Source organism: Calonectris borealis, chromosome 2 (assembly GCF_964195595.1).
Source record: "Calonectris borealis chromosome 2, bCalBor7.hap1.2, whole genome shotgun sequence".
NCBI lineage: Eukaryota > Metazoa > Chordata > Aves > Procellariiformes > Procellariidae > Calonectris > Calonectris borealis.
In genome coordinates this window covers 113,389,910-113,414,527 of record NC_134313.1, presented here as the reverse complement: position 1 = coordinate 113,414,527, position 24,618 = coordinate 113,389,910, and the positions used below count along the sequence as shown (strand labels likewise).

Below are 24,618 nucleotides of genomic sequence, written 5' to 3'. Positions count from 1 at the left end.
CAATCGCTCCTGTTCTCATAGGGACTCAGCCAAAGCCCATTAGGAAGGTACTGACCTCAACGCACTGTGGATCAGGCCCTAAACTCCACAGAAGTCTCCAGCTTCCAAGGAGGTTATGCTCAACCTGGCTTTACAGGCAGAAGGAGAAGACATGGGCAGCCTCACACTACAGCCTCTTTCCCAGAAGACTTTTAAGCTTCCCACAAAGCGCAGTCAGAGGTGAAATACCGCATAACCACCAGCCTACTTCCCACAGACTGGCAAAGCGGTGGCCACGTTCTGCAGAAAGCAAGGGAGGGAGGAGTAATGCGTTTATGCATAAACACAAACACATGGTTGTCCCCAGCACTGATGTGCCACTGCAGCACACACCTGCACCTGCAGATTGCCTGCTCCCACCCTTGACAGAGAACCTGTCTGCATAAATGCTGCACAGGTGGGTCCCCCAGGAAGGTAATGTGATCCGATACAAAAAAGAGCATTTTTAAAGCATTCTTCAGCATTCAGACAAAACCGGACTGCAACCGTCTTACACGTCCTACCTCATGTCAGACCTTTGTTATCTTCAGTGAAGCCCACTGCTTTTCTGCCGGGAGGGAGTTCTACCCAGACCGAATGTAGTCTATATGTAAAGGCTACTAATTAAAACAGCTCCAGAAGTCATCAGCCGAATTCTCGCCCCCATCACCCTCCCCCAACAAAATAAAACTTCTAACCAAAAGTTCAGTGCTGCCAGAGGGCAGCTACCTTCCTTGATGGTGTTGAAGATCCTAAAGGAGAAACACTCAGAAGCTGTTTGTGAAACATTAGAGAGCCACTGTGCAACGTTCTGTAAATAGATGATCTGGAAAGTTGTACAGAGTTGCTAAAAAACACCTTTTGTGTTTCCAGCTACTTTCCACAAGCTCATAACCACACCACTTCTAAAACTCCGGGAATCTGCACCATAGGACGCTTGATGACATAGCAAATAACTCTTTCATTGATGCAGCGGTAGCAGCTCTCAGACACAGCTCTGGCATTTACTCCCTGAGAAGTAAATATTGACTTAACAGCAACTCCCAGAGCATATGCAAAAGCCATATGAATGATCGCCTCCACAGTGCAGACTCATGCGTTCAGAATGACACCTGCCACTTTATTCTAGCTCGCTCAACCTTGTAAATCATGAGAGAGAAATCTCCTCTTACATCTGCGATGAAAAGAAGCCAAGAGATTCTCCTCCAATTTCATCCAACCTGTAACTCTGTTCTTAAATGGGCATTTTACATACAACATCCCAGTCCCACTAACAGACATACATATAAATAATTCCAGGGTAGCAGCCTGTGTAAATAACACCCATCAGCATCCAAAGACAATTTTACATTATGTGGATCTGGGATTTTTAGGTCAGGTCCTTATCTTCAAGCAATCACTGTTTCAAGTTAATTTTACAGTAAAAGGCTGGATTAGTGACAGTTTGGAAAGCCCAACACAATGAAATTCCCTCCATCCAGCTTAGCGGGTTTCAGGCAAGGAACAAAAGGGACTTCTCAAGGAAGAGGAATGGACCCTACCAGTTAGGGAGACAGCAAGGAATTAAGATAACATAAGTGATTGCTATACAACCCCACGAGGTGACACAGGTCACCTCGGCACAGTGACCACTGTCATTACCCAACCCACTTCCCAGCCTCCTCTTCACACTGCCCTCAACAGATCCGCTCCACTGCAGGTCTCGCTTATTCTGTCAGGAGAGCATCCCTCCTTGCTCTCCATGGGAGAACCTTAATGCTAAGTGTCTCTATGGATCATAAATACCCTAACAGATTATTTTTGACTCTGCAATGTGCCATAAGATGTATTGTCCTTGTCACTCCAAGCCTCACAGGAGTCCTCGGAGCATTCCAGCCCTCTACAAGCACTGTAAAATGCAAATAACTAGCATCACCAGACTTAGTACCCAGTTGCAAGGGTTTACTGCCAAGCTGAGAGCAATTCTTGACATAAAATTAGGCCCAGAGATAATGAGGCTAGATTGATACCTACCGGTACAGACTTTTGAGAGCATGACTTCATGGTTCCGCATTAAGTAACCCAAGCAGAAGGATGGAGTGGTAAATTGGAGCGTGTGTTGGTGCATCCAACATGTGCTCGTTTGCAGGTTCCAGTGAGGAATTTGCATGTGCGTTCATAAGAGAAAGGGTCTGCCTCCACGAACAGATGTTTCCCAGTGCTACCATCATGATAAAGACAAGAAGATCCAGTCTGCAGTGCTTACAGATTCACAGCCATCTCATCTGCCCCAATGGTGAATTTACAGTACGGGTCTCAAAAGTGTGAAACTCTCAGGCATTTCCTTCTGACATGAACAGTTATCTAACAGAGGTAAGGACAAGACCTCAAATCCCATCTTAACTGTAGCACAGCCAACATACATCCGCAGAGATGAAATACCAACATATAAACAAGCTGTGATGGCTTGTTTCTTGAAACCCATTGAAGGCGGTCTAATAAGGGAGTCACTTACACATCCTTAATTATGCTGGCTCCACAACAAGTTTAACTATCATTTAGGCAATTCCAAAAACATGGCAATTGCAAAATAATTTATAACTCAACCATAACTGCTTATCATGAGTAATGTACATTGCATGTTATTTTCAGATGATAGCAAAGCAGAGAGGGGTAGCACCCTGATTTGGCAAAGGTCCCTAACGACGGTCTTTCATTAACCCCAGAAAGGAGAGAGAGAGACAGCCATCATCATCACCACCACCACCGCTCATCTACTTCTGGCATCCCAGAGCTAAAGGGAACATAGGGATACTCATCCTGATATAACACGTTTCAAAATAGTATTCCCCAGGGGATATAGGCAAGCTTATATAAGCAGCAGTGAAACTGGGCAACTTTCCAGCGTATTTATCCAACTGCCTGCAGTCTCCCATTTCAAGGCAGCTGAAATGCTGAGTGCTGAATAAAGTAATTTGATCCACATCCCATGCATTTTAATAAAGAATGGGAAAGAACAGACACCTATTAGTGTCTGCTAATTTTTACTGAAATGTAAAACATCCTCCTCCTTTCCCCTGCCTACACGGTCCCTTTTAGTTTTAAGTCATTCGCAGGCATCTCCAGCACTGAAACAAAAAGAAATACATGTTTATGAATAGAAGCCTTCTGAGAATGTTTTTAAAAACCAAAAATGTTGTACCACAAACTTTTTTTTTTAAAAAAGGTAAAAAGAAAAAAAAGTTTAATGAAAGCACTGTAAAGTCTAAGTGGAATCTCCTTTTCCCTTTCCAGCTCCTTCCATCTCTCCCTTTCAATTCCATTCCTTGAAATAAACTGGGATCACGTGGCAGCAGTCACACGAGCCAACTTCACACTCTTTGCTGACCTCTTAAGAGAAAGTTTAGACTGGATGGACCTATCTAGGAGAAGGGAACAGATGAAGGAGCAATGTTACCATGTTGTCCGCAACATCTGCACATTTTTATTTTTAAGTCTCATTTTTCAGGTTGGAAACTGATTTTGCCTGACCTCCGGAACAAGCGAAAGAAAACTCTACAACCTGAAGGGGTAGAAAGCCGGGAAACAGATTTTTAGTGCTATCGTTTCATACCTCTTCATGGCTTGTGTTTACTTTAGTTAACATCCACCTAACTTGAAGGACTCTCTACATTAATTAACTGTTGCTAAGTTTGGAACGCTCTCCCTTTCAATTACAGCTTGATAGCCTGAGATATACACACTGCTGCCCTCTGCAACTCCTCCAGCAGAACTAAGGAAAAGCAATTTCACTGCTCTCTTTATTGCTAGAACAAAATACAAGCCCAACAAAATAACAGATCTTCCTTAGATTCCTCTAAATTTCTCATTGTTTAGGTACGTTCCATGTTAAAGTAAGTTTAATCCTGCAAGACAGGGAGCTCTCACAACCAGACTGCCACGGATTTGGTTTCCACAGCAGCCAAGATTCCTGGAAATCCAGAAGCATCTGTGCAGGGCAATACAGCAAACAGCCAGACCACGCCTGAGACCTGCAGATAGGAGGGATGCCCCGCACACCCCTGCCGAGCAGATGCTCAAGGCAACCCCACTTACACAGAGGCCTGGCCGGTAAGTCTGACTTATCCGGGACTGCAAAAAGCCAGCAGTCAACACTGTGCCCACGTCCTGCTCTCTTCTTGCGTTGGGCTGAGGTTCTGCCTTCACTTCCCAAAGAGCCCACACATCTCGGAGGGTAAGCGATGTAAATCCAACACAGTACGCCTGGCCAAAGGCAAACACAACACAGGAGCCTAAATTATGTTCAGACACTCCAAGAAAAAACTCCTGTTGCTCTCCCTTCGTGTCTAACATTTATGTCTAAAGGTAACATTTTTCCCCATAATTAAGGAGTCTGAAATACAGTGTTTTTCTGAGGTTCATCTATTACGAAAATTCATGTGCAGTTATTCTGTATCAACTACTCTGCGCTGACATACAAGCTCTTACACCTCTGCAGTTAAAGTACTGGTCCCATGAACAATAATGACTTCTCTCTAACAATGCTAAAATACTGATTTTTGACAGGTTCTCAGTCCAACTATGGCAACCAAAATATTTACCTGAAATCTATTTAAACAAGAGCACCATAGAGGAGCACAGAGCTCTTTCTTTCTTTCCTTCCTTCCCTTCTTCCTTTTCTTCCTTCCTTTTCCTTTAGGTCCTGCCTTTCTTCCTTCCTTTCTTTCACTCTTTCGCTCTCTCTCCCTCCACCACCTGGTGGAATTTTTGATATCTTTGCTCAAGGTTCTTACTCACTTATAATTATCATTTTTTTAAGAGTAGGCTTATTTTTAGGATCTGTTTTGAGCCTTAAAGATAAATGTAGCAATAAATCACGGTCCCTTGAAGTATTTTTATTACTTGAGATGTTTTGGTATCCTTCATACTGAGGTTATTTCTCAGAGAAAAAAAAAATTTGTGGTGCCAAAGGAAATGTATGCAAGGCTTTAATTCTGATTTAAGTTAGATGGCTGAAGAAAAAGGTCTTTGGGAATTTAAATAACAAAACCAACCTACCTCCCCCTATCCTCTGAACAATCAAAAAGAAAGTGTTCAAAGCTGACAACAGGACTTTTAAATTGTTTCTGCTCTTATATATGCACCATTAACCTCTACCATGTCAGCAAACAAAACGGTGTCTTGGAACAGATATTTTAAGCTCAGGGAGACTGTCAGAAGAAGATGCACATCAAATTGAAAATGTTAAATAAAACCTACCATAAATATTTTTCCTTGACCAATACTTAGAAAACATGACACTGACTTAGATTGGGATGAATGTCGGGAATGAAGTTGGGAGAAATCCCTTGAGGGATTCCAGATCCATGCTTTTTTGGCAGAGGCACTGTGATCCTGTACCCGTCCTGGTGTTTGAAAGATGCCAACATCCATTCACTCTAACTCTTCAGCCAAAAGTCTCTGAAGGTAAGAAATAATTCATCATACACACATTCAGAAAAATGTGGTTTAAATGAGGTTTAAAATAACGTTCAGATAACAGCTTAGAAGTCTGGCATTTCTCTAAGAAAAAATTGTGCTGTTTTCAGTTTTGCTTTCCAGTGAGAAATGTGATCCGTTATGAAGGCACTGAAAAAGCCTGTGAAACACAGAAGAGTTTTATACAGTTTGTCACTGAATATTTAAATATCAATTAAAATAAAAGGATTCCCATGCTGCTCCTGTGGAAGTCAATGGCAGTTGTGCCACTGGCTTCATGATAGAAGCAAAGTTTGTATCTTACCAAATCCCTGAAACCTGGAGCAGTGCAAACTACACCGAGTCACTCTAATTACTACAACTGCATGGGAACTAAGTCATAATTTTTTTTTTCTTTTTTTCTGATCATACAGAAGAGCCTTCAAACAGGACATTTGCAAAAGAAAGCACATTTCCAGGATTAGGTCCTGAGATAGACAGCTTCATGAGAAGTTATCACAAGTTTCAGAGACGAAGGTTATAATTCAGTGATCCAGGGCATCGAGAGCCCAGATGTCCCGCTGAAGGGAACCAAGTAAAAGACAACGGCTTGAGTAAGGAGACCAGAAAGCGACACGTACGATTAAATATTTAAAGCCTGGACTACTTAAAGTCACTAAAAATCTTTTCAGTACTTCAGTGAGTTGCAGACTGGGGCCTTAAATGAAATAAAGCTCAGTCTTACCACTAAGAACAATATGAAATTATGACTCTGAATGCATCTTACTGCGCAGCTTTTACAGGGCTAATTTTGTCTCATCCCTGTCTCGCTGTGGATCCTGCAAGCTGTGCTCCCCGTTTTGAGCCCTAACCCAGGAAGGGATGGATGCAGGGAGCAGGCGGCTCTGCCTCCTCGGAGCAGCCCCCCAGACACGGAGGGGTAAGGAAGGCGCCTGCCCCTCCCCAGGGACCCAGCCCTAACAGGCAGAAGCCGCAGGCGTGGACTACCGGCAAGCTAAGCCAAAGAGCTGAGGTGGGGGGAGCAGAGCAAGCCTCCCCTCTGACAGCCGGCAGCCACCATCCCCAGCCACAGGTCTCCTCCCGGCTGCCAGAAGCCGTGGCTTCCCAGGCACTTCCAACGGGAAAATCCATGGCGTCGAGAGGGAAATGTGCCAGGCGGTGCGGCCGCCTCCCGAGCCTGCTCCACACGGCTGCGCCCGGCGGTCAGCGCCGAGATCAGCCCCGGGTGAAGGGCTTAATCCTCACCGGTGCTGAGCACCCCGGGGAGTCTCGGACAACTCGCAGGGTCCAGCCCCCGCCCTCCTCCTCTCCAGCAGAAATAAAAATTCGAAAATAAAAGCAGGAAGACGGTTTCCAAGGAGCATTTTATCTGAGTTAAAGTTGGAGCGGGCTGTGAACTCCCACGGGACATCTAGGTTTACACACTTCGGATGAAACTGTAAATTGAATATTAAACACACATTTTTATCAAATCATATTTCTCCCAGAGAAGGCTGAGGACTGCCTGTTTATTTTTTTAATCTGATTCGCTATGTTTACAAGTGGTAGGAAAACCAGTTATATCAGCCGCTCTATCTTTTTAGTTCTATTCGAGTGACTTTGATTTTGTTTTTCTAACACCGCTAAGAAAACTATAATGCAAAAAAAAAAATCTATAATCTGTGAAAAGGCTCTCTGAAATCCATCAACCAAGTTGCATCCATAATTGCTTCCCTGGCTTATCAAAAAAAGGCTCATTTGCATTATCTGTTATCTTTAGATACCCATCCTGGTCTATAAACAGAGTTATCAATCCCGTTCAGAGGCCAGTCCACAAATTGAAGTTTTCTATAAAGGGAATTAGCTATAAACAAGCCCGAGGCAATTTTCTTTGACAGCCAATGGTAAACCATAGGAAGTAACTTTAATAGTGATTTACAGTTCTTCTCTGGTTTCCATCCAACTTTTCCTTCTTGTGCTTCTGTTCCATCCAAAAAGGAATTTTTCAGATGTTCTAATTTCCCATTCAAGATGCAATCAATCCCAACTCTAGGTGTGTCTAATCCAATTTTTACGGTATGTTCATGGGCCAGCACCAGAGAAAAAGAACTCTCTTTTTATTTTCTTTCAATTGCCTCTGCTGCAATCACAAGACTTGTCATCTCCTGGTGTGAAATGCACAACAGTAGAAGAGAGAGCAAAGGAGATTTGAGAGAGAGAGGGGGAAAAAAATGAGCCAACCTACCAAAAAGAAAGGGGAAAAGAGATACACGAAAACAACATCAACATTTTTGAATTATCCTACATACTGAAAGCTTCCATTTACCAGAATAATTAATTAACTCAAGATTTTTAAAGCCTGTGCAGAGTTTTTAAGTTCCTCATTTAAATTACAATATGCTGTTAGAAGTGGGATATTTAGGAATAGACTCCAGCTTCACACCACCCATCTTCCTCATCTATATCACAGTGAAGTCAGACTCAAGTCCCGTCCCGCTTGCTCACGCACAGCACCCGTATGTACACGAGAAAACCCCGTTGCCCGACCTCCCACACCACCGAGAGTCAGAGGACTGCTCCTCCTTTACGAACAAAAGACCTTTTCTTTTAACAGCTTAACGTACATTCTGGCTAACTCTGAACTTCTCCCAGAGATGTACTTTTAAAATACTTATTTTTCAATCTCTAACTAAAAAATATCTCTAAGCTACTGACACACACAGTGGATCTCAACGTGCATCACAGGCACAGCAAAGAAATAACAGGAGCATGGCTCCTCTCTGGGCAAACTACAGAAAATTAAGGTAAAGCAGCCAAAACACACTGACAACAGAGACCTACGTGGATTTAAAACTCTGAGAGCAGCTGCAGAAGAACAGAGGAGAATTACACCCAAGAGTTTAGCAATTAATGAATATCCCCTGTATCAACACAGACCAATAAAAGTTGTTTCCTTTTACATTAAGGAAAAATACATTTATAACTCAGACCATGAAGCCTGTACACTCTCCTACTCCTTTTCTCTATATATGCATATACATGGGGGGCATATATACATATATATATATGTGCGTGGGTTATTTTTCCCCGGATTGAAAGCTACCCTAATGGGTAGGCACTAATGGATTTGAAGTGATAAGGAAAAGGCGGACATGCAAAATGCTCCAGAACTTCTGTTCCTAATCAATCACCAGAGATCAGTGACATCATTCAAGCCTTTGATCAGAGCTCCCCTTTCAAGCTTAAAAAGGGGGATAGATTGACCCACACCAGCGGAGGGACTGAAGAAACACCTAGGATACAATTCACAGTGAAATATGAGAAGTCACCGGCATCCCTCTTCAGAAAAACTATCCCTTCCCACCTTCCTCAAGGAATACAGCGCGCATTCCAGAGCAACCAAGCACAAACAACAGATTTCTCTCTTTCCCCGATAATTAGAAAACAGCCAGGGAAACAACACATCACAAAATCCTTTCAGGTTTTATTTTCGAAGCCTGCACATGCATTTTGTCCCGAGCAGGCGGTTTATTACGTTTGCTTGCGTTTAAAAATCTTCTCAAGTAGGAAAAAAAAAAAGGAAGGAACTTATTTTTCCAAAATGCCTGAGCAGCTTTAACGACTAAAGGCTGATGCCCGTTTTTAAAGAAGAAATAATTTTCAGGAGAACCAGCATCACGGCAAGCATTCGCTACACTTAGCACCGGCCTTTGTCCACGCCAGGGTATTCAGAGAGTTCGGATCACTAATCCCACTTCAGCTAAAATTGAGCTCCATTGTTTCTCAGTTCATCTGAGTTTCCATGGCACTTACTAGGACTTAAGTGTTATTTACTTAGTGCGGTTTGTTAAAAACAAAAAACAATAACTAAGTCTTAACGTGAGCATCAGGTTTGCTTTTTTTTTTTTCCCCTTTTTCCTTTCAATACGCTGAAGAAGCAGTCGGCATTTTACAGTCTCAGAGACTTCTTCCATCTAAAAATCTTCGAGAAAAGCAAAGTTGAAAATAGACCTGAAAACGTTCACTTCATTGTTTTGGCTTGGTTTTCCCCCATCTGTATTTTTAAAAAATCTAATTGAGCTTCCTGAACAGCAGCAAAAATGTAGTTTATTATCTCCCTCATCAGGTGATCAATGATTTCATTAATAAGACAGATAACAAAACTGTCATATCATCGACACAGTTATGAAAGATGATCCTGGCTTCTTGCTCCATTTTCCAAGGTCTGGGATTCTCTGTGGCAGCTCTGAGTCCATTCAATATTTTCCACAGACAGAGAAAAGTGAAAATCCATTTTGAAACCAATTTCAATTAGGATCCAGAAGCTGTTATCACAGGTGTCGCAGAATGGGCCCATAAGTGGAAATGTCGCCTATCCATTCTGAAATGAAACCTTATCAGGGGCTACAAAGATGGCTGAGGACAGCCTATCTGTAAATTACTTTTCGTCCTGTGTTAACTCAACCCTAGTTCTGTCATATGGAATTCTTTCCAGCCCCTCGTAATAATCTAATGACTAACTAGGCGCTGCACCAAAACGGTTTTTATTCTGCGCGGGCTTCCCCCGCCGAACGGGGCTGCAAATGCAAATAACCGGAGGCGGCCAGGCGAGCCGGCGTTATTTAGTAATATCATTTAAAGCTCTCATAGTTTATTACGGGGCAGTAACGGGCTTGCATTCTGAAGCCTGTCTCCACCCATCGCATTCCTGGTGATTTTTCAATTGCAAACTCCAAGGCCCAGTTATTTCATTAATTCAGCACCCAAGTAGTGAGGCTTTTCTCTCACATCTTTCAGTCTCCTTTTAGCAAATTATCCCATGACGGAGGATTTATTCAGTCAAAGACCTCGGACTTTGAGAGGCAACAAAAGAATCAAGAGACTTTCTGGTCCACCTGCCTGGCGAATGATGAGGCAGGGTAAAGCCTCCCCTAGAGAAACCAATCAAACCATTGTGTGGCACAGTCAGACCTTTTCAACTGTCAAGCCAGGAGAGCAGGAAAAGAGATGAAAGAACTCAGGATGAAGCTACCATTTACAGAACCATGTGGGAATGGTCTCCGAAGATTTAATAATTGGGATGGAACTCAACTTTCTGAACACCAAAAGAAAGGAAGGGCGGGGGGGGGAGGAAAAGAAAAGAGAGAGAAGAGAAAGAAAAGAAAGAAGGAAAGAAAAGAGAGAGACCAGGAGGAGGGGAAAACACTACCGGTCAGGCCCAGAAAGAACTTTTCCACAAAATCCTCTGTTGTTATGTATGAGCCCCTGCGCTGGAAAAGAAGAGAAAAGCAAGCACACGACAGGGACAGGGAGAGAGCAAGAGGGAGAGCGCACATTTTGCAATACTAGCTTAAGTTTCAGCAATTTATCATCTCATCTTAGGAAAAACTCCATCAGTACAAATCTGTTCTGTTAAGCAGAACAAAAAAATCCCCTTAGTTTGGGACATCTGGGTGCACTTTCAAGCTATTGCCTGTGTGGGACTTAAGTTTTCGCATTTCCACTTGGCTGCATGTGGAACATGCATGAAAAGTCGTACTAAATGAATGGAAACCAGCGTATTTTAAGCGGTTGGCATGTGCAAAGAATGTGCACGCACAGCTCCTGTGTAGCAAGACCCCAGCTGATTGCAGGCACAAGATTGGGAACTGCTTTTTGGTAATCTGACCCATAAAGCCTTACAAGCCAAACTTTAAAATCATCTGAACAAAACCCAGTATTTCCTGTGTACTTCTCTTTTCCAAGGTGCCTCTGCGCACTTGAAATATACATTCATCAGTAGGTCCTGATCACATTTACAAGTAAATCAACATTTTTCTGAATTGCCAGCCTTACGAACAAAAATAGAATCTGCAAATTAAATTGTGACCACTTGCAGTATACATCAAAGGCAAAGACTTTTAATGGGAAATAAGATAATAACACAGCAATAAAATCCATCTCATTCCCTCTTAGATGGGATGGCAAAAGAATGCATCGCCCTCCCCTCCCACCCTCACCCCAAAATAATGAGATATGGCTTGGAAAGAATACAGAGAATGTAGTTTTAATACAGTACTTTCTTTACATAATCACATACCATACCCTAAGCACACTTCTCCCACTTATTGGCATATGTATTTAGTAACAATTTCTATGTAAGCAGAAGCTGAGATTTATATCTTCCGGAAAAGAAAAAAAAAAAGGCGGGGGGGGGGGGAAGTAAATAGAAACATACAGAGCAGGGATATAATCAAATGCAACATTGATGCCTGATTATTTCCTTTTAACTGGAGACAGATATGAAATAGAAGACATCTAGAAGAGAAAAGACGAATGCCATTTGAAAACCTGTTAAGTAATTCAATTACTTCAACTGCCTTAATTTACACAGCTCAAATCATAAAGCCAAATACTGTGCCTGCCAGAGAGGTTGCCTGGTTTTAAGTCAATTAGAAGGATTTTTAAAAATTCTTTTTATTTACTTTAAGAAGAAGATCCACTCCATGTAGCTCCTTCACCCATGGATTCCCAAGTCCGGTCTCTTTTCAGCATCCAGGAAAACTCTCAGGATGCGAGAGTTTTCTACCTTTATTTTTTTAGTGCCCTTCCGATCGTCCCCAGCCGCCTGGCACCCACGTGTTTGCCGACACCCGTTTCCAGCGGCTGGGAGGAAGGTGCCATCACTTGGAGCAGCGGTGCTGCTGCAGAGCCTGGCCACGCTGCCACGCAGCCTCTCCACTTCGGTGGCACGGGCTGGCACAGGGGTGCAAGGTCATTAGGAGGCCCTGTCTCTTTTAGGGTATCTTCCCCAGAGACCAGCACTTAACGGCAGTGAGCGAGCCCTTTTCTGGAAGGCTAACAATATCACTGAAGCTTCAGGTGCCCAGCAGCCTTTTTTCCTACTAAAAACCAAACCTCTTGGTTGCTCCCCCTGCCTCCCCAGTACTGTGGGCTGTAATGCCTGAATTTTTTGAGGTCTGATTGATACTGGACTCCTGCAAAGAGCAAGCTACAGAGCACGGTACCGTTGCCATACTGTAGAGACCCATTTTAAACCTTTTTATTATTATCACTTCTTACTCTATTTCAAAACCCAGGTAAAATTGTAATATGGTTGGTTGGGTGTTTTGGGGTTTTTTTTTTGTTTTTCAGGAAAAAAAAAATCCCCAGTGTCTAATTCCCTAAATTTAACCTCCACCTTGGCCAGGTGGCACGCTTCTGCTGCTAACTAATGTTTTCTCCCAATTCCACCTCATGTTATCCAGCAGGATGTTAAGTCATTACTTACTGATTACAGTGATTGCAGGGATAAGCCACTCAATCATCTCTTTCTGGAACTTGCAAAGGGATACAGGAGGATTGACATTTAATATCCCTTATGCTATTAACCACTGCAGGGAGGGGAGAGAGGGGGGAAAAAAAGGAGGGAAATCTCAGCAGAATTAATGAAGCAATACTGTATTGCACTTGCAGAACATTGGCTTCAGAGCAGGGTAAGGGTAGTGTTGGCTCACTCAGGAACAACACTAGAGAATAGTATCAGGCAGAATGAGTTATTACAGTCTACAATAAACCCTAACTTGATGACTGAAATTTTATTAGTAAGCATAAAGGACCACAGGTGCATTACTCTGAATGAACATGTATTTAATCAGCTACTCACATCAGATTACAAGATACCAAGACATGCAGTCCCCACTTAATTGCAACCTCCAATACTTTTGCTTCCAATACTTCCAACCATCAGGAGAGCCTATCCTTCCCAAGGATAGGTACCTTCTTTTAGTTTATCCTCTTAGGACCCAGCCACAATTATTAGAACAGAAGGGTACACGAAATCTTACAAGTTCAGGTCTTTGCCCTTACTTTTCTGCGCTACCACATGTGACTATTCTACCCTTACTTTTCATGCTGCTGTATGCCACCGGTACAGGTGATAGGAATTACTTGCAGTATTTGTCTTGCTGAATAATAAAACCCTCAGAAAAACCTATACATTCAAGTCTTCGCTTCCAATACCTAACACCACAGGATGTTGTTTCCTCCTTGACCTGAAAACGAGAAGTAAAGAGGGCCCCTCCATCCCCTTTGATTTCAGGAGAGGAGGAGGGTATCTCCTGATCACTTTGTAGAATCAGGTCTCATATAATCGATTCAGGACTCCATTTGCAAGCCACTAAAATAGTACAGGCAATGTTTCTCGATCCCTAACAAGCTCTTTTGAACCCTGACCTCTCAATGGGACCCTGAGCACATCAGTCCAACGAGGGGGCCAAGAATGGGTATTATGATTAACACCTATTTCATGGTGAGCTTGAAAGCAAGCAGCAGGACAAGTAACCAACTGAAAGTTTAAACAGGAAATGGGATTCTTATGGGGTTGCAGACTGCTGAATACTTCCCTCGTTCAACCCTGAAAGAACTACTAGAAAGAAAAAAAAAAAAAGAAGGAGACCTAGATGAAGCTGGCTCTTCTTCTGAAAGAATCAAAGTGGACGCATGAACTTCCTCTCATTTATTCATCTATCAAGCTTGGTTTTAAGTTACATCATCATTAAGATAATAATTTCTGCTTTCTATCACTTTAAAGTATGTTCTCAATAACTATCTGATTCTGATAAAGGTAGTCAAGTCCACAACCTACATACGTTTATAATTAGCTTTTTTTTTAAGGCAGAGTAATAGGTTAATAAGAAATATCAGATTACACTGGAACAAGCTCATGGGTCAAAAACTAGACAAAACACATCAAACTGAAAATAAGCGCTTGCCTGTCAGACACTGAAGGAGTCCCTATACAATAACTGCATTGTACTAATGCAACATTAAAAACATCAGTTTAGAGCCAAAATGTGCAAAAAAGGAAAGCAGTTTAGTCACCGACAAAATTCACAAGCCAAACAGTAAATAAATCAGGGTTGAACACAGCATTACAATCTCCTAATGTTCTCCAAGCAACGCTGCAAAGTGCAGCTTTGCCTTGTAAAAGTATTAATTCAGCCCTCACAGAAATTCCCTGTACTTTTTAGAAAATAAAGCGAAAAATTAATTATATCCATGCTACAGATTAAGTGGAAAAAATAAATTGCATATAGCTGAGGGCTGTGTTAGGTTAGCGTGGTTTTTTTTCGTCAACACCTTTTAGGAAGTACTCTAACCATAAATCTGATTCACCTACAAAGCAGAGCGTAGAGTCGAAGCAGCCGGCCTGGTAAAGCATTAAAGCAACTGCCTAATTGTAAGCATGCAAATACCCACATTAGGGCCAACAGAGCTACTCCTGTGCCTAAAGCGAGGCGTTCGCTTCAGCACTTGCTGGACTGGAGCTCAAGACTTCCCTGCAACGCTGGGGCTCACGGCTCCCCGGGGCGCCAGGGTGCAGGGGGGTCCTGCCCCAGCACGGACAGCACGGCTGCGCGGGCAGGGGGGCGAGCCGAGTTTTCTGCGCCGGCACGGCCGTGCTCAGCCTGACGTATCGACCCAGCGTGCTGCTGATCTCATCGACAGCCCATAGGCCAGGCTGCGAGGCATGGCGGCCGAGGGGCAGGCACGCTGCTCGCCCTGCCAGCCCCGCCGCTCGCCGCAGGGCAGCGCGGAGGAGGAGCCCAGAACAAGCCTCCGCGTCGACGTTCATCACGCTTCAGCGAGACAGGTCGCCGCGCGGACTCCTGCAACGTTTACAGCCATCACCTAAAAATTTCTTTTTAATCCTGGGATTACTTGAAATTACAGGAGGTACCGTATTACCCAACGGAGGTATAGCAAGGCAGGTTTCATGACCTGCAATACCAAGCGAAGGCTCTCCCAGGGGAGCACAGAACTAATTTTAATGAGTTTATCAATGGATACCTCTCTTCAGAAAGCCATTCCAGCTTGATAGAAACCTGTGCGTCATGGATACCTCTCTTCAGAAAGCCATTCCTTGCACAGCGTAATAGAAACCTGTGCATGCATGCAGCAGCTTTCGGGATGATGACCTAAATCCATGCCCTGACATGGCAGGGAACAGGGCCTTACTGCCTTGTCTCCAGAAAAGAGGCAGGGATGCGCGTGTGAGAAGACAAGGCCTGACAACACGGAACCGAGGTGGTCCGGGACACCGGCCTCATTACTCCCATGTAATACCAGTGACATGTCATGACATAAAAACTGTATTTACTTGTTGTTGTTATTACTTCGCCAAAGCAGATCAGTCTGAGGCTATCAAAACACACTATGCACAAGAGTAAGCTTACTTTGTACCCTAGCACAAACCTTTTATTCACACACCCTTTTGTGAATTAACATCTCCGTTAGCAGTTTTCTTTAGCAGTTTCCTCCCCTTGGATATTAGCCTAGCAGTAAATACAGCAGTCAAATAAAGAAGGAGTAAAAGGAATAATTTGCAAAGAAATGTATCCTAGTAAACTGCGTGCAGTTCGGTTGAGATATACACAAAATGAAACACAAAGGAGAAAAAAATCAAAAGCTTGCAAAAATGAATTGAAAACAAAGCAAGAGTGGTCCCAAATTACAAAGTCCCACTGGGGATCAAAATGCACCAAAGATTTTTGTTAGTTATTACAATTTTTTCTTTTTTTTTACTTTTTTGATCACATGTATTTTAAAAGAAGTTTTAATTTGCTCCAGCACCAAGACCTTCCCCACATGTTTCGGCCTGGAGCACATTTTAATGGCTTAGTTATAAATCCCTGAAATTAGGGGTTTATAATGGAAACGCTGGCAGGCCCTTACCTAACACAGGGCAAGCATCTTAGCAATATAATCAGAGTTTGTAGTTAGGTGAGTGCAGCAGAAATCTTTTCTGTATTAAGTAATGACAGGAACTCAGCAGAAGCGGCTAACATGTACACTACGGCCCGTGCTTGCTTACTGTTTGAATCTACAGCGCAGCTGGTACCTTCCAAGGGGCACCCACAGGTCTGGGCCTCGTAACTCGCATTGCGTAGTTAGGGCCGACACGCGAGCTGCCCTTCCAGGCCACCTTTCCCACTCTCTTTCCCTTGCACCCAGGTTTACACCAGGCTCTTCAATAAACAGTTTGCTCATCACATGATTTAAAAGTTTTCCACACTCAATATTCATTTTAACATAGATTCTGCTACTGGGTGCGTTACTCACTTTTGGGAGTTGTTGAAACAACGGCATTGTCTTTGTCTCTTCATGATTGTAAGCTTTGCATAAAACCCATAACCAACAGCTTTCAATCTATTTATGATCCAAGTTCTGATTCCTTCAGAAGACAGCAGAGCTACTGAGAAAATACTAGTTTCTACATGATCCCTCAGACAGCTGTCACTCAGGTACATGTTACCCGGCAAACTTTGCTAATTAATGCGTTGTCCAGAAGGAGAGAAGCACTGATATTAGACATGCTTACAAGGTGACATTGGTATGATAGGTAGATGTTGCTCTGCAATGACAGCACTGTCTTCTGACAAAAACAGCAAGGATCATTCTGTCTTTTTTTTTTATTTTTAAGGGTACCTTACCTTGTTTAACAGATCACTCAAATGCAAATCACAACCATTTAACATTACCACAGCCCTCTGCAAAAAAGAAGCGCTGAATCAATAAAAGCTGCATGTTTTGTAGGAGTGGTGTCTTATATCAACTGATGATGATGTTCCTGTAGTAATACTCATTCCAGCATTAGAGAACAAAAGATGCAAATGCGATGCAAGCTCCAGCTTTCATGCAAATTGGTCCTTGTAACCAAAATTCATTATCATGACAATCACATCTGCAAGAAGCAAAACTTTAAAACATTGCAACAGTACTCATGTTTAAGTTCCTAAAGTTTTGGTATTAGTATTTGTTTTGGTACATGCTCCATGGAGTCTCTACACTAGGAGGAAATTTTTCATATCCAGGAAGGAATGGAAATTTTTATCCCTTTGAAGCCCAACCCTGTAACTCTGGAAAGTCATTTCCTTGGTTATACGTGAAGGTAGATTACAAACCCAAACCTTGGAGATCCTGGTGACTTCCCTAAATACAAAGACTAACAAGACCAACCCTTACCCACTGAAAACAAAGGAAACTATCATCACCTTAACCAAACGCAGCCTCAGGCCCCAGGATGTGTACTACGTTAGCATCTCATTCCGTTAATAGGAGACAATTCCAGTGACAAAAATTTCTAGTCATCCATTGGGAGTATGATGCCCCTGACATGCACTAATATACCACCAAGATGAAGCAGGTAGTTAAGAACTAATATTACCATTAAAGCTGATAGGCAGAATAGAGAAAGAAAATTATTTGACCACAGGGTAAATCAGTGTCAGAATTAGGCTAAAGCATCTTGAAGGCTTTATTTTTAGCCCTCTAAATCTAAATGTTTAACAATAACGTTAAAGCTAGCCCAAACAGTCAGAGGTATGTGCCAATATTGAGTTTGAGTACAAATCCCTGACACATCAAAGAATATGCGTATGTGTTTAAGTGTGCATCTGTTTGAAAAGTTGGGCCAATGTGGAAAATCCTATTATTGGGAAAAAAAAAATACAATGGGGAACTCTTCAGCTAATGTGAACCACTGTAATTCTATTGACAGCAACGGATCTGTGCTGACTTACACCAGCTGAGGATCTAATTTCATATGCCTTAGAAAACTGATGCAACTTTTTCCATAGCTGCTCAAGAGTTGCTATGCTCTCATGGGGATCGACTCCAACTAGTAGGTCAGCAGGTGCTGAGTTTGCTTTGAATCTGAAGTCCAGTCACACAGAAGGATAATGGGACATATGCCATCTAATTTTTACTGACCCACAGAGATTCCCCTCTAGTATGGCTGTAGGATTCATGTATTTTCTGCTTTAGCTAGTGGGAGATACATTTTGAGATTACTTTGAGAAAGCAGAAATCTTTCTTCAAGATATCAAAGTGAGAACCTGACCTGGACCACAAGCCCAGATGAGTGAACATGATGGAAGCAGAAAGGGTGACCAGAAAATGTTTTGCAAGGAATACACCAGGACTCCAAATATGCAGAAAGACATCTTCCGTTTTTAGCCATTATTAGACTGATTTGCCAAAAACAACAGTTAATCTGCAGCTATCCAACATCCACGGGTCTAAACTCTGCCCACATGTTTTCAAGCAATTTTCTTTCCTAATGCAAAGGGAGTTTTGCATTAGTAGGGACCAATACGCTCAGCCCTCTTACACTGAACAATGAAAGGACCAGGGCTGGGATTACACACTCTCCGGAGAGGCAGAGAGTATGTAAAATTGTCAAGTGAGATAATCTCTGGGGAGAATTAAGCAAACTACTCCAGTTTTGCAAATCTACAAGCTGTACATTCATAACTTTGAAATGAATTCATGGGAGGATACACTCTTTAGCTTTGGATATTTTGTCCCTGGCCATTAAAAAACTCCTCCCTTTGTGAGGAGCAAGTTTATTTGTAAAAAAAGAGAAGAAAAAAAACCTTTGCCATCAATTTTGACAGACCTACTTCTGTCCCTCTTGTAATAACTAATTATCTAACTAGTGTAAGAGATTTCAATGGCCAAATGCAAAGCACTTGCAAGCCCTGCCAGGCTAATCAAGACAATTTCCAAAATGCCAAAACCAGGAACTTCCTATAATAAATAACTTAGCACACTTACATCTCAAATTAGAACATCTGGAAGAAAAAGACTACGCCTGATGCCAAAACAGGCTTTATTGTATCCTGCCACTTTCCACCATCGCCACCCCGCCTTGTTCGTTTTCTTCAGCCTTTCCTTAGAACAAACACTGATCCAGGTGCAAATGCTCAATTCACAAGGAATGCAGTGAACATAAAATTACTGTAGGTTGGCTGCTAGTAAATCCCTGCTGTTACTCACCATTGGAAGTTGTGCTGGAGGCAACAGCTTTCTCACTGACATCTGTTCGACTGGAGCATTTCACGATAGAATTCTCCACTTTTTTCTTCTCCGTCGTGGTAGAGCTATGGGACTGCGCCTCCATGATGACTTCTCATTACTTCAGCTCTCCTTGTACTAATACCTGAATGAAACAAGAGAGCCATAAACTTTAAATACTATGCGAAAGCTTAGCCCAAAACCTCTCACACCTCTCACCTGAAGAAGAGCCTGCAGCACAACTGAATTAGCAGTCCACAGGCCATTTCTGGATGCCCATCAAATCATGTTTGCATGCATGAATTCCTGAGGAATTTAAGGAAACACTAACACCAAAAATAAGTATGTTTGCCTTTAAAGAGAATTAGCATCACAAACTACTACGCTGCTTGATGGGTAGGTCCATTTTTTTCAAGTCTGTACGGTTTTAATGCACCCGGGACAAAAAGCCAGTATTTTTCTCCTATGTCCAGAGCACTTTGCCACAACGCAAAAGAAATCAAGACAGATCTTCATGTTGAATATGGAAGCCAAATATTTAAATTTCAACATTCACGCTATCCGAACACACTGCAGCAAGAATTATCCTGTCTATCTCTACACCTTGTCCTACTCGTGTAAACATCTCTCACTTTGTTTGTTCAGAAATCTAACTCAAACAAAAGTGCATTGGAGTAACACCCTGAAAACCACAGGGAAAGGCAAATATTATTGCTAGTGGCAGATAATGAGATCACTTTCTTTTGCATGAAAATGCTGAAAATGGAAAACTCTGCAGAGGTGTGTGCCGGTTATTCTGCCTTTCCTGGCTGTTCTCAGTGTCATCTCCCGTGATACATTCATTTTCTACCCTGCAGATCACTTCTCCTTATTCTCAGAGCTTTGGCATTCCTGACATAAACCCAAGAAGCCCACAAGCTTCCGACAGGGTAACACTGCTTGTGCAGCAGTGTATCCATGCCAGGCCGAGACCGCAGGGATCTTGGGCTGCGAAGAACACAAGCATTTCCAAGCCCTGGTCTGCAGCTTAACTTGACGCACACCAGTCTGTCCAAGTCAGCTTTACACAAATCATCAATATTCAGCACACGCCGTGCTTAGAACCTGAGTACTTCGGTAGTTTGAACACGATCCTATGCAACAACAACAAAAAATAATAATAAATAAAGAGTGTTTTCAGCTCTGAGCAGCACTGCAGTCATTAGCTAAAGGGGTCTGAAACGGAAGGAAGTTGCACTGTTCTAGAACAACATTTAAATGAATTAAAAAACCAAAGGCTTCAAAACAAGCCACAAAGTAAACTATAATGAAGTATAATTACATTAGCAACCTGTTTCCCCAATTCTGAAGGCCAAAAAAAAAAAAACCCAAAACCAAAAAAAAAAAAGGCTACAAAGCCAATTCATCACAAACACAGCTGTCTAGTAAACCTTCCCCTTCCCACCTCCCTAGTAGGAGTTCTTTTTAATAGCACAATAAAACACTCCAAAGCCTCATTGTTATACAGTAGGGATCAAAGAAGAGCCCAATCACTAAATGAATCATTAGCTAGGCAGCACAGCCAGAGACTAGATATCAGAGACTCTCTGCCACTGACCTACTGGTCTAACCTTCGGCTAGGCATTTGTCTTCTCTTGAGATCCTTTCTTGCTAAGAACAGGAATAACAAAGCTCTGCCTGCCATGGCAGAGTACTTGTAAGAGTACTTTCAAGATCTACCTGTGAAAGTGCTATAAATATTACTGTGATCTGCAAAACGACTTCCCACCAGAACATGAAGGGGAATGCCAGGTGTCTTCAAATATGAAGGAGAGACTTAACAATACTCACCTTGCAACAGCCCTCACTTGTACCCAGCAATGCACAAATCTCCTTCAGGCGAGATCTCCTACGAGCTTTGTAAACAGCACCTTTCCAAATTTTTCATATGCTTTCTCCCCCTTTCCCCTTGCACACCTCACGCAAGAGCATCCACACCTTTGGTCAGTTATCATATATATCAGGCTTTTCAGTCCCTTCTGTTGGCAGAAACTGGGGGGATGCTGGCACTCCCGCCAAGCTGTTCATCCCACACTAACCAGATCATGCTTGTTTTCTCTGTACAGCCCTGGCCACATAAATACCAAAATCTGCCTCTGCCCAGCCTCCGGCCACTGCCTGAGCAAGTCCTTCAATGTACCCCCTTGTGCTCTGACTACCCTCCTTTGAGTTATTTAATATTCTCTAAAAAGAGTAATTTTGTCTGCTGTCTCTGTAGGAATTTAAAAAGCTATACATTTTCAGTTGTGGTTATTTTTTTTCTGTTTTGCCTTTCAAGGGCCAAGTCTGCTATTCAGGCAGCACGTTCATCTACCTCAAAGAGTTTGACTGTGTGAGAGCTTGGAGGGCTGAATTGGGCTTGGAGCTGCAGAATTTGTCCCCCATTTTCTTCCGTCCTCGGTTCACGAGCCTGTTTCTTTTGGCTAAAAGTCATGAAAGGAAACAATTATGCTCCCTGCTCAACTAGAAAGAAAGAAGCCACATACTTTGCCCCCATTTCACAAGGCCAGCAAAGTGGCGTGAAACATTTGGGCAAAGGTCACAAAAATGATGACAGGTATCTACAGTGGTTCTCCCGCCTCCTGCCACGCAGATGTCTGTGCAAATATGAGCAAGGAGCCCTCACTTATCTGCACCTCCTTCCCCTCTCCACCATGGCAGGACAGTACCTCCATCACAATCCGATCCTGCCGCTGCTCAGAAAAGGAAGGAGATGAAGGGACTGTGAGAAGTTAACACAGCTTTAATCTCCTAAAAAAGCATCTTTGGGTCATCTGTAATTCAAGAGCAACATGTGGCTGCTCAGACTGGCATCCATCCATTCTCTTGGCTATTTTTTTCTTTCCCCAACAGCCTACCAATGAGATTTTTCTGGTGGTTTGGGGTGGGTTTTTTTTAGTGGAGGGAAGACTAGGAGACACAATTCCACACCTCCCACCACTTTCTATCACTTTCCTGTTTTATGCTACCTAATGCAGACAATGGTACAGAACAGAGACCTGAAGTAGCAGCTTAAAGTGAACTTTTGGGCAGAAAATTGCAGAATTGGCCATGAGCTAGTATAAACATCTGCTCTTGGTACCTGTTCTGGTTCACGTCTGCTTAGTTTACATCCAGAAGGCTGCTTTTATTCATGTCAGCATGGAAGAGGGAACACTGCAAGAGTAAATGTTCTTATTCGGCTCTACACCCTGCACCACGGGCCAATGGCCCCGACGCTGCAGACGTTTCCTCCCGTGCCTTCCTTCCTCCGCTCCCAACCCACGCACGTGTGGCAGGGGTGTCTGCAAGAATTCCAGCAGCTCCAGTTACACTCCAGGGCCGTATCAACTACATGGTGATATGCATGGCTGGGAAAGTAAGGAAAGCCAGGAGAGATGGCATGACTAACAATTAAGGGTACGTGTTTTGGTATGTTTTGCCAAGCATGCCTGATAGGGGAGCAGTCAATTGGAAATCAACACGGTGCCCCAAAAATCCTTTTCTTCCTGAAGACGAACTTAAGCCCAAGTCGAAAACACAAACCAGACACATGTCTTCTAGAATCATTCTCTTCAATTTTGGTTGTGATTTTTATTTTCTCTCAGAAATTGTACTGAAATATGAGAATTGCAGTCTACCAAAAAAAAAATGTCCAGGACGATGTGAAGATTTCTTTCCACTGGCTGCTAACCCCGATCAAAAAGCATTCTGAAAATCAGCCAGCCTGATGTCGTCTTCACATTAAAACACGAAGGGGTTTATATGATGGTGTACACGGCTCTCCCCAGCCTGTGGGTCAGCGGCTTCCCTGTTCCTGCCCCCAGGCCTGAGCCAATATGTATCTATTCTGCAGCAAGGAGCTCTGCTTTCAAAAAACCAGAAAGCTAGTTTCTGTCGGCTATCCAGCATCTCCATGTGCATATGAATGGCAAGAAAATGCTGTAACAGTATATGGGCGAAAGCCTGAACTTTCATAGGTAAATAGAGGGATAAACATTCCTTCCTGAGAGCAAACATTCATGGCTTTTTCCCATTCAACCATGCTTGAACCTTTTGTAATTTCCCTAAAGCCTGAACCCACTGCACAATTAATTCCAGATCCCCATTTTAAACCTAATCCCTCTCAAAACAGCAACCTGCCTGCAGGTGTGTCTCTTCTTTTTAAATCATAAATGTAAACTTTCCCCAATTGCGTATTAGATTGGAGGAATTTTAGGAACAAACTACTGGAATGAACTAGTTAAATGAGGAAAACTGTCCCTTTTAAAAGGAGTGTCAACAAATGGCAGTATGTTGGAAATGCATTTCAAACAAAAAAATTCTTTCCGGCAATTTGAAATTCTATAACTTCCAGTCCCTACATATGCTGGTCATAAAACTGTGCCCCACAGTAGTAAAAATAATCACATTAATATACTGGGGAGAAAAAAAAAACTTTTTGTTCATTTACCCACAGTGCCAGCTAACTGAAACCAGTGGAGCAGCCCTCTGCCTGGAAGAGCAGGAAACGTGACCCTTTCTGAACACACACTTCGATTTTCCAAGAAATCTTCAGCTCTGTGCCCCTTTTTCCTCTCTGAATTACTTTTTAAATCATTGCATTTATATTGAACAAGTTGGTTTTAAAGACCAGATCATGAAAATCTTTATTCATGCGAACAGACTCACTGACTTCAACAAGACTACTTGCTTCAATATAAGCACTTGGGCAGGAATCAGAATCTAAAATTCTCAATTTGCTTGTTAGACTGGTTTATGTTTTTGCGAACTTCAACCTTCTTCTGCCTTTATTTGTTACATTTTTTTTGAGGGGGTATCTTTTAATGTGTTGTTTTTTTAAAAAAAAAATCCTTTCCCTGTTTTATTCGATGCTGCTGTAGTTGTATTCAATTCATTAACAAGTGGTTTGCATCCGCTGAGAAGAGCTGTCTGAAATAGCAGTGTCACAGCATTCATCATCATTACATCAGCAGTAGGGAAGTTCATACTGATTGCTATCAGCAACCAGAGTGCCCCAATCAGCGTGCAAGCAAACATAGCATGTTTAATTTTTCAGAAATGACTCTGGGTAGTTAGGGTGTTCACAGGTACTACTTTGATCCACGCTACTGGAAGCAGTCTTTGGGGATACAATACATCTTGAACAGCACAACTGTATGAAAGTGAAAAACACAAGGGGAGGCATGAAGAACAATCAGGAAATTACAGTCTCTCTCAACCATAAAGGACCCTTTATCAATTTTATCAAAACCGGTTACACCGTTCCTTGGGATTATTTAAGGATAAAAAAAAATCTTTCTTGTT

The 24,618-nt window shown here is 42.6% G+C and overlaps 1 protein-coding gene across 1 annotated transcript in view; it reads right to left on the bottom strand.

Moving 5' to 3' along the window:
- Window positions 1-24,618, bottom strand: part of GLI3 (GLI family zinc finger 3) — a 211,960-nt gene that overhangs the window by 177,827 nt on the left and 9,515 nt on the right. Inside the window, exon 2 of the mRNA XM_075142959.1 lies at window positions 19,276-19,438. Within this exon, the coding sequence (XP_074999060.1) occupies window positions 19,276-19,399 (124 nt within the window). The 5' untranslated portion in view covers window positions 19,400-19,438. The remainder of the gene's footprint in view (window positions 1-19,275; window positions 19,439-24,618) is intronic.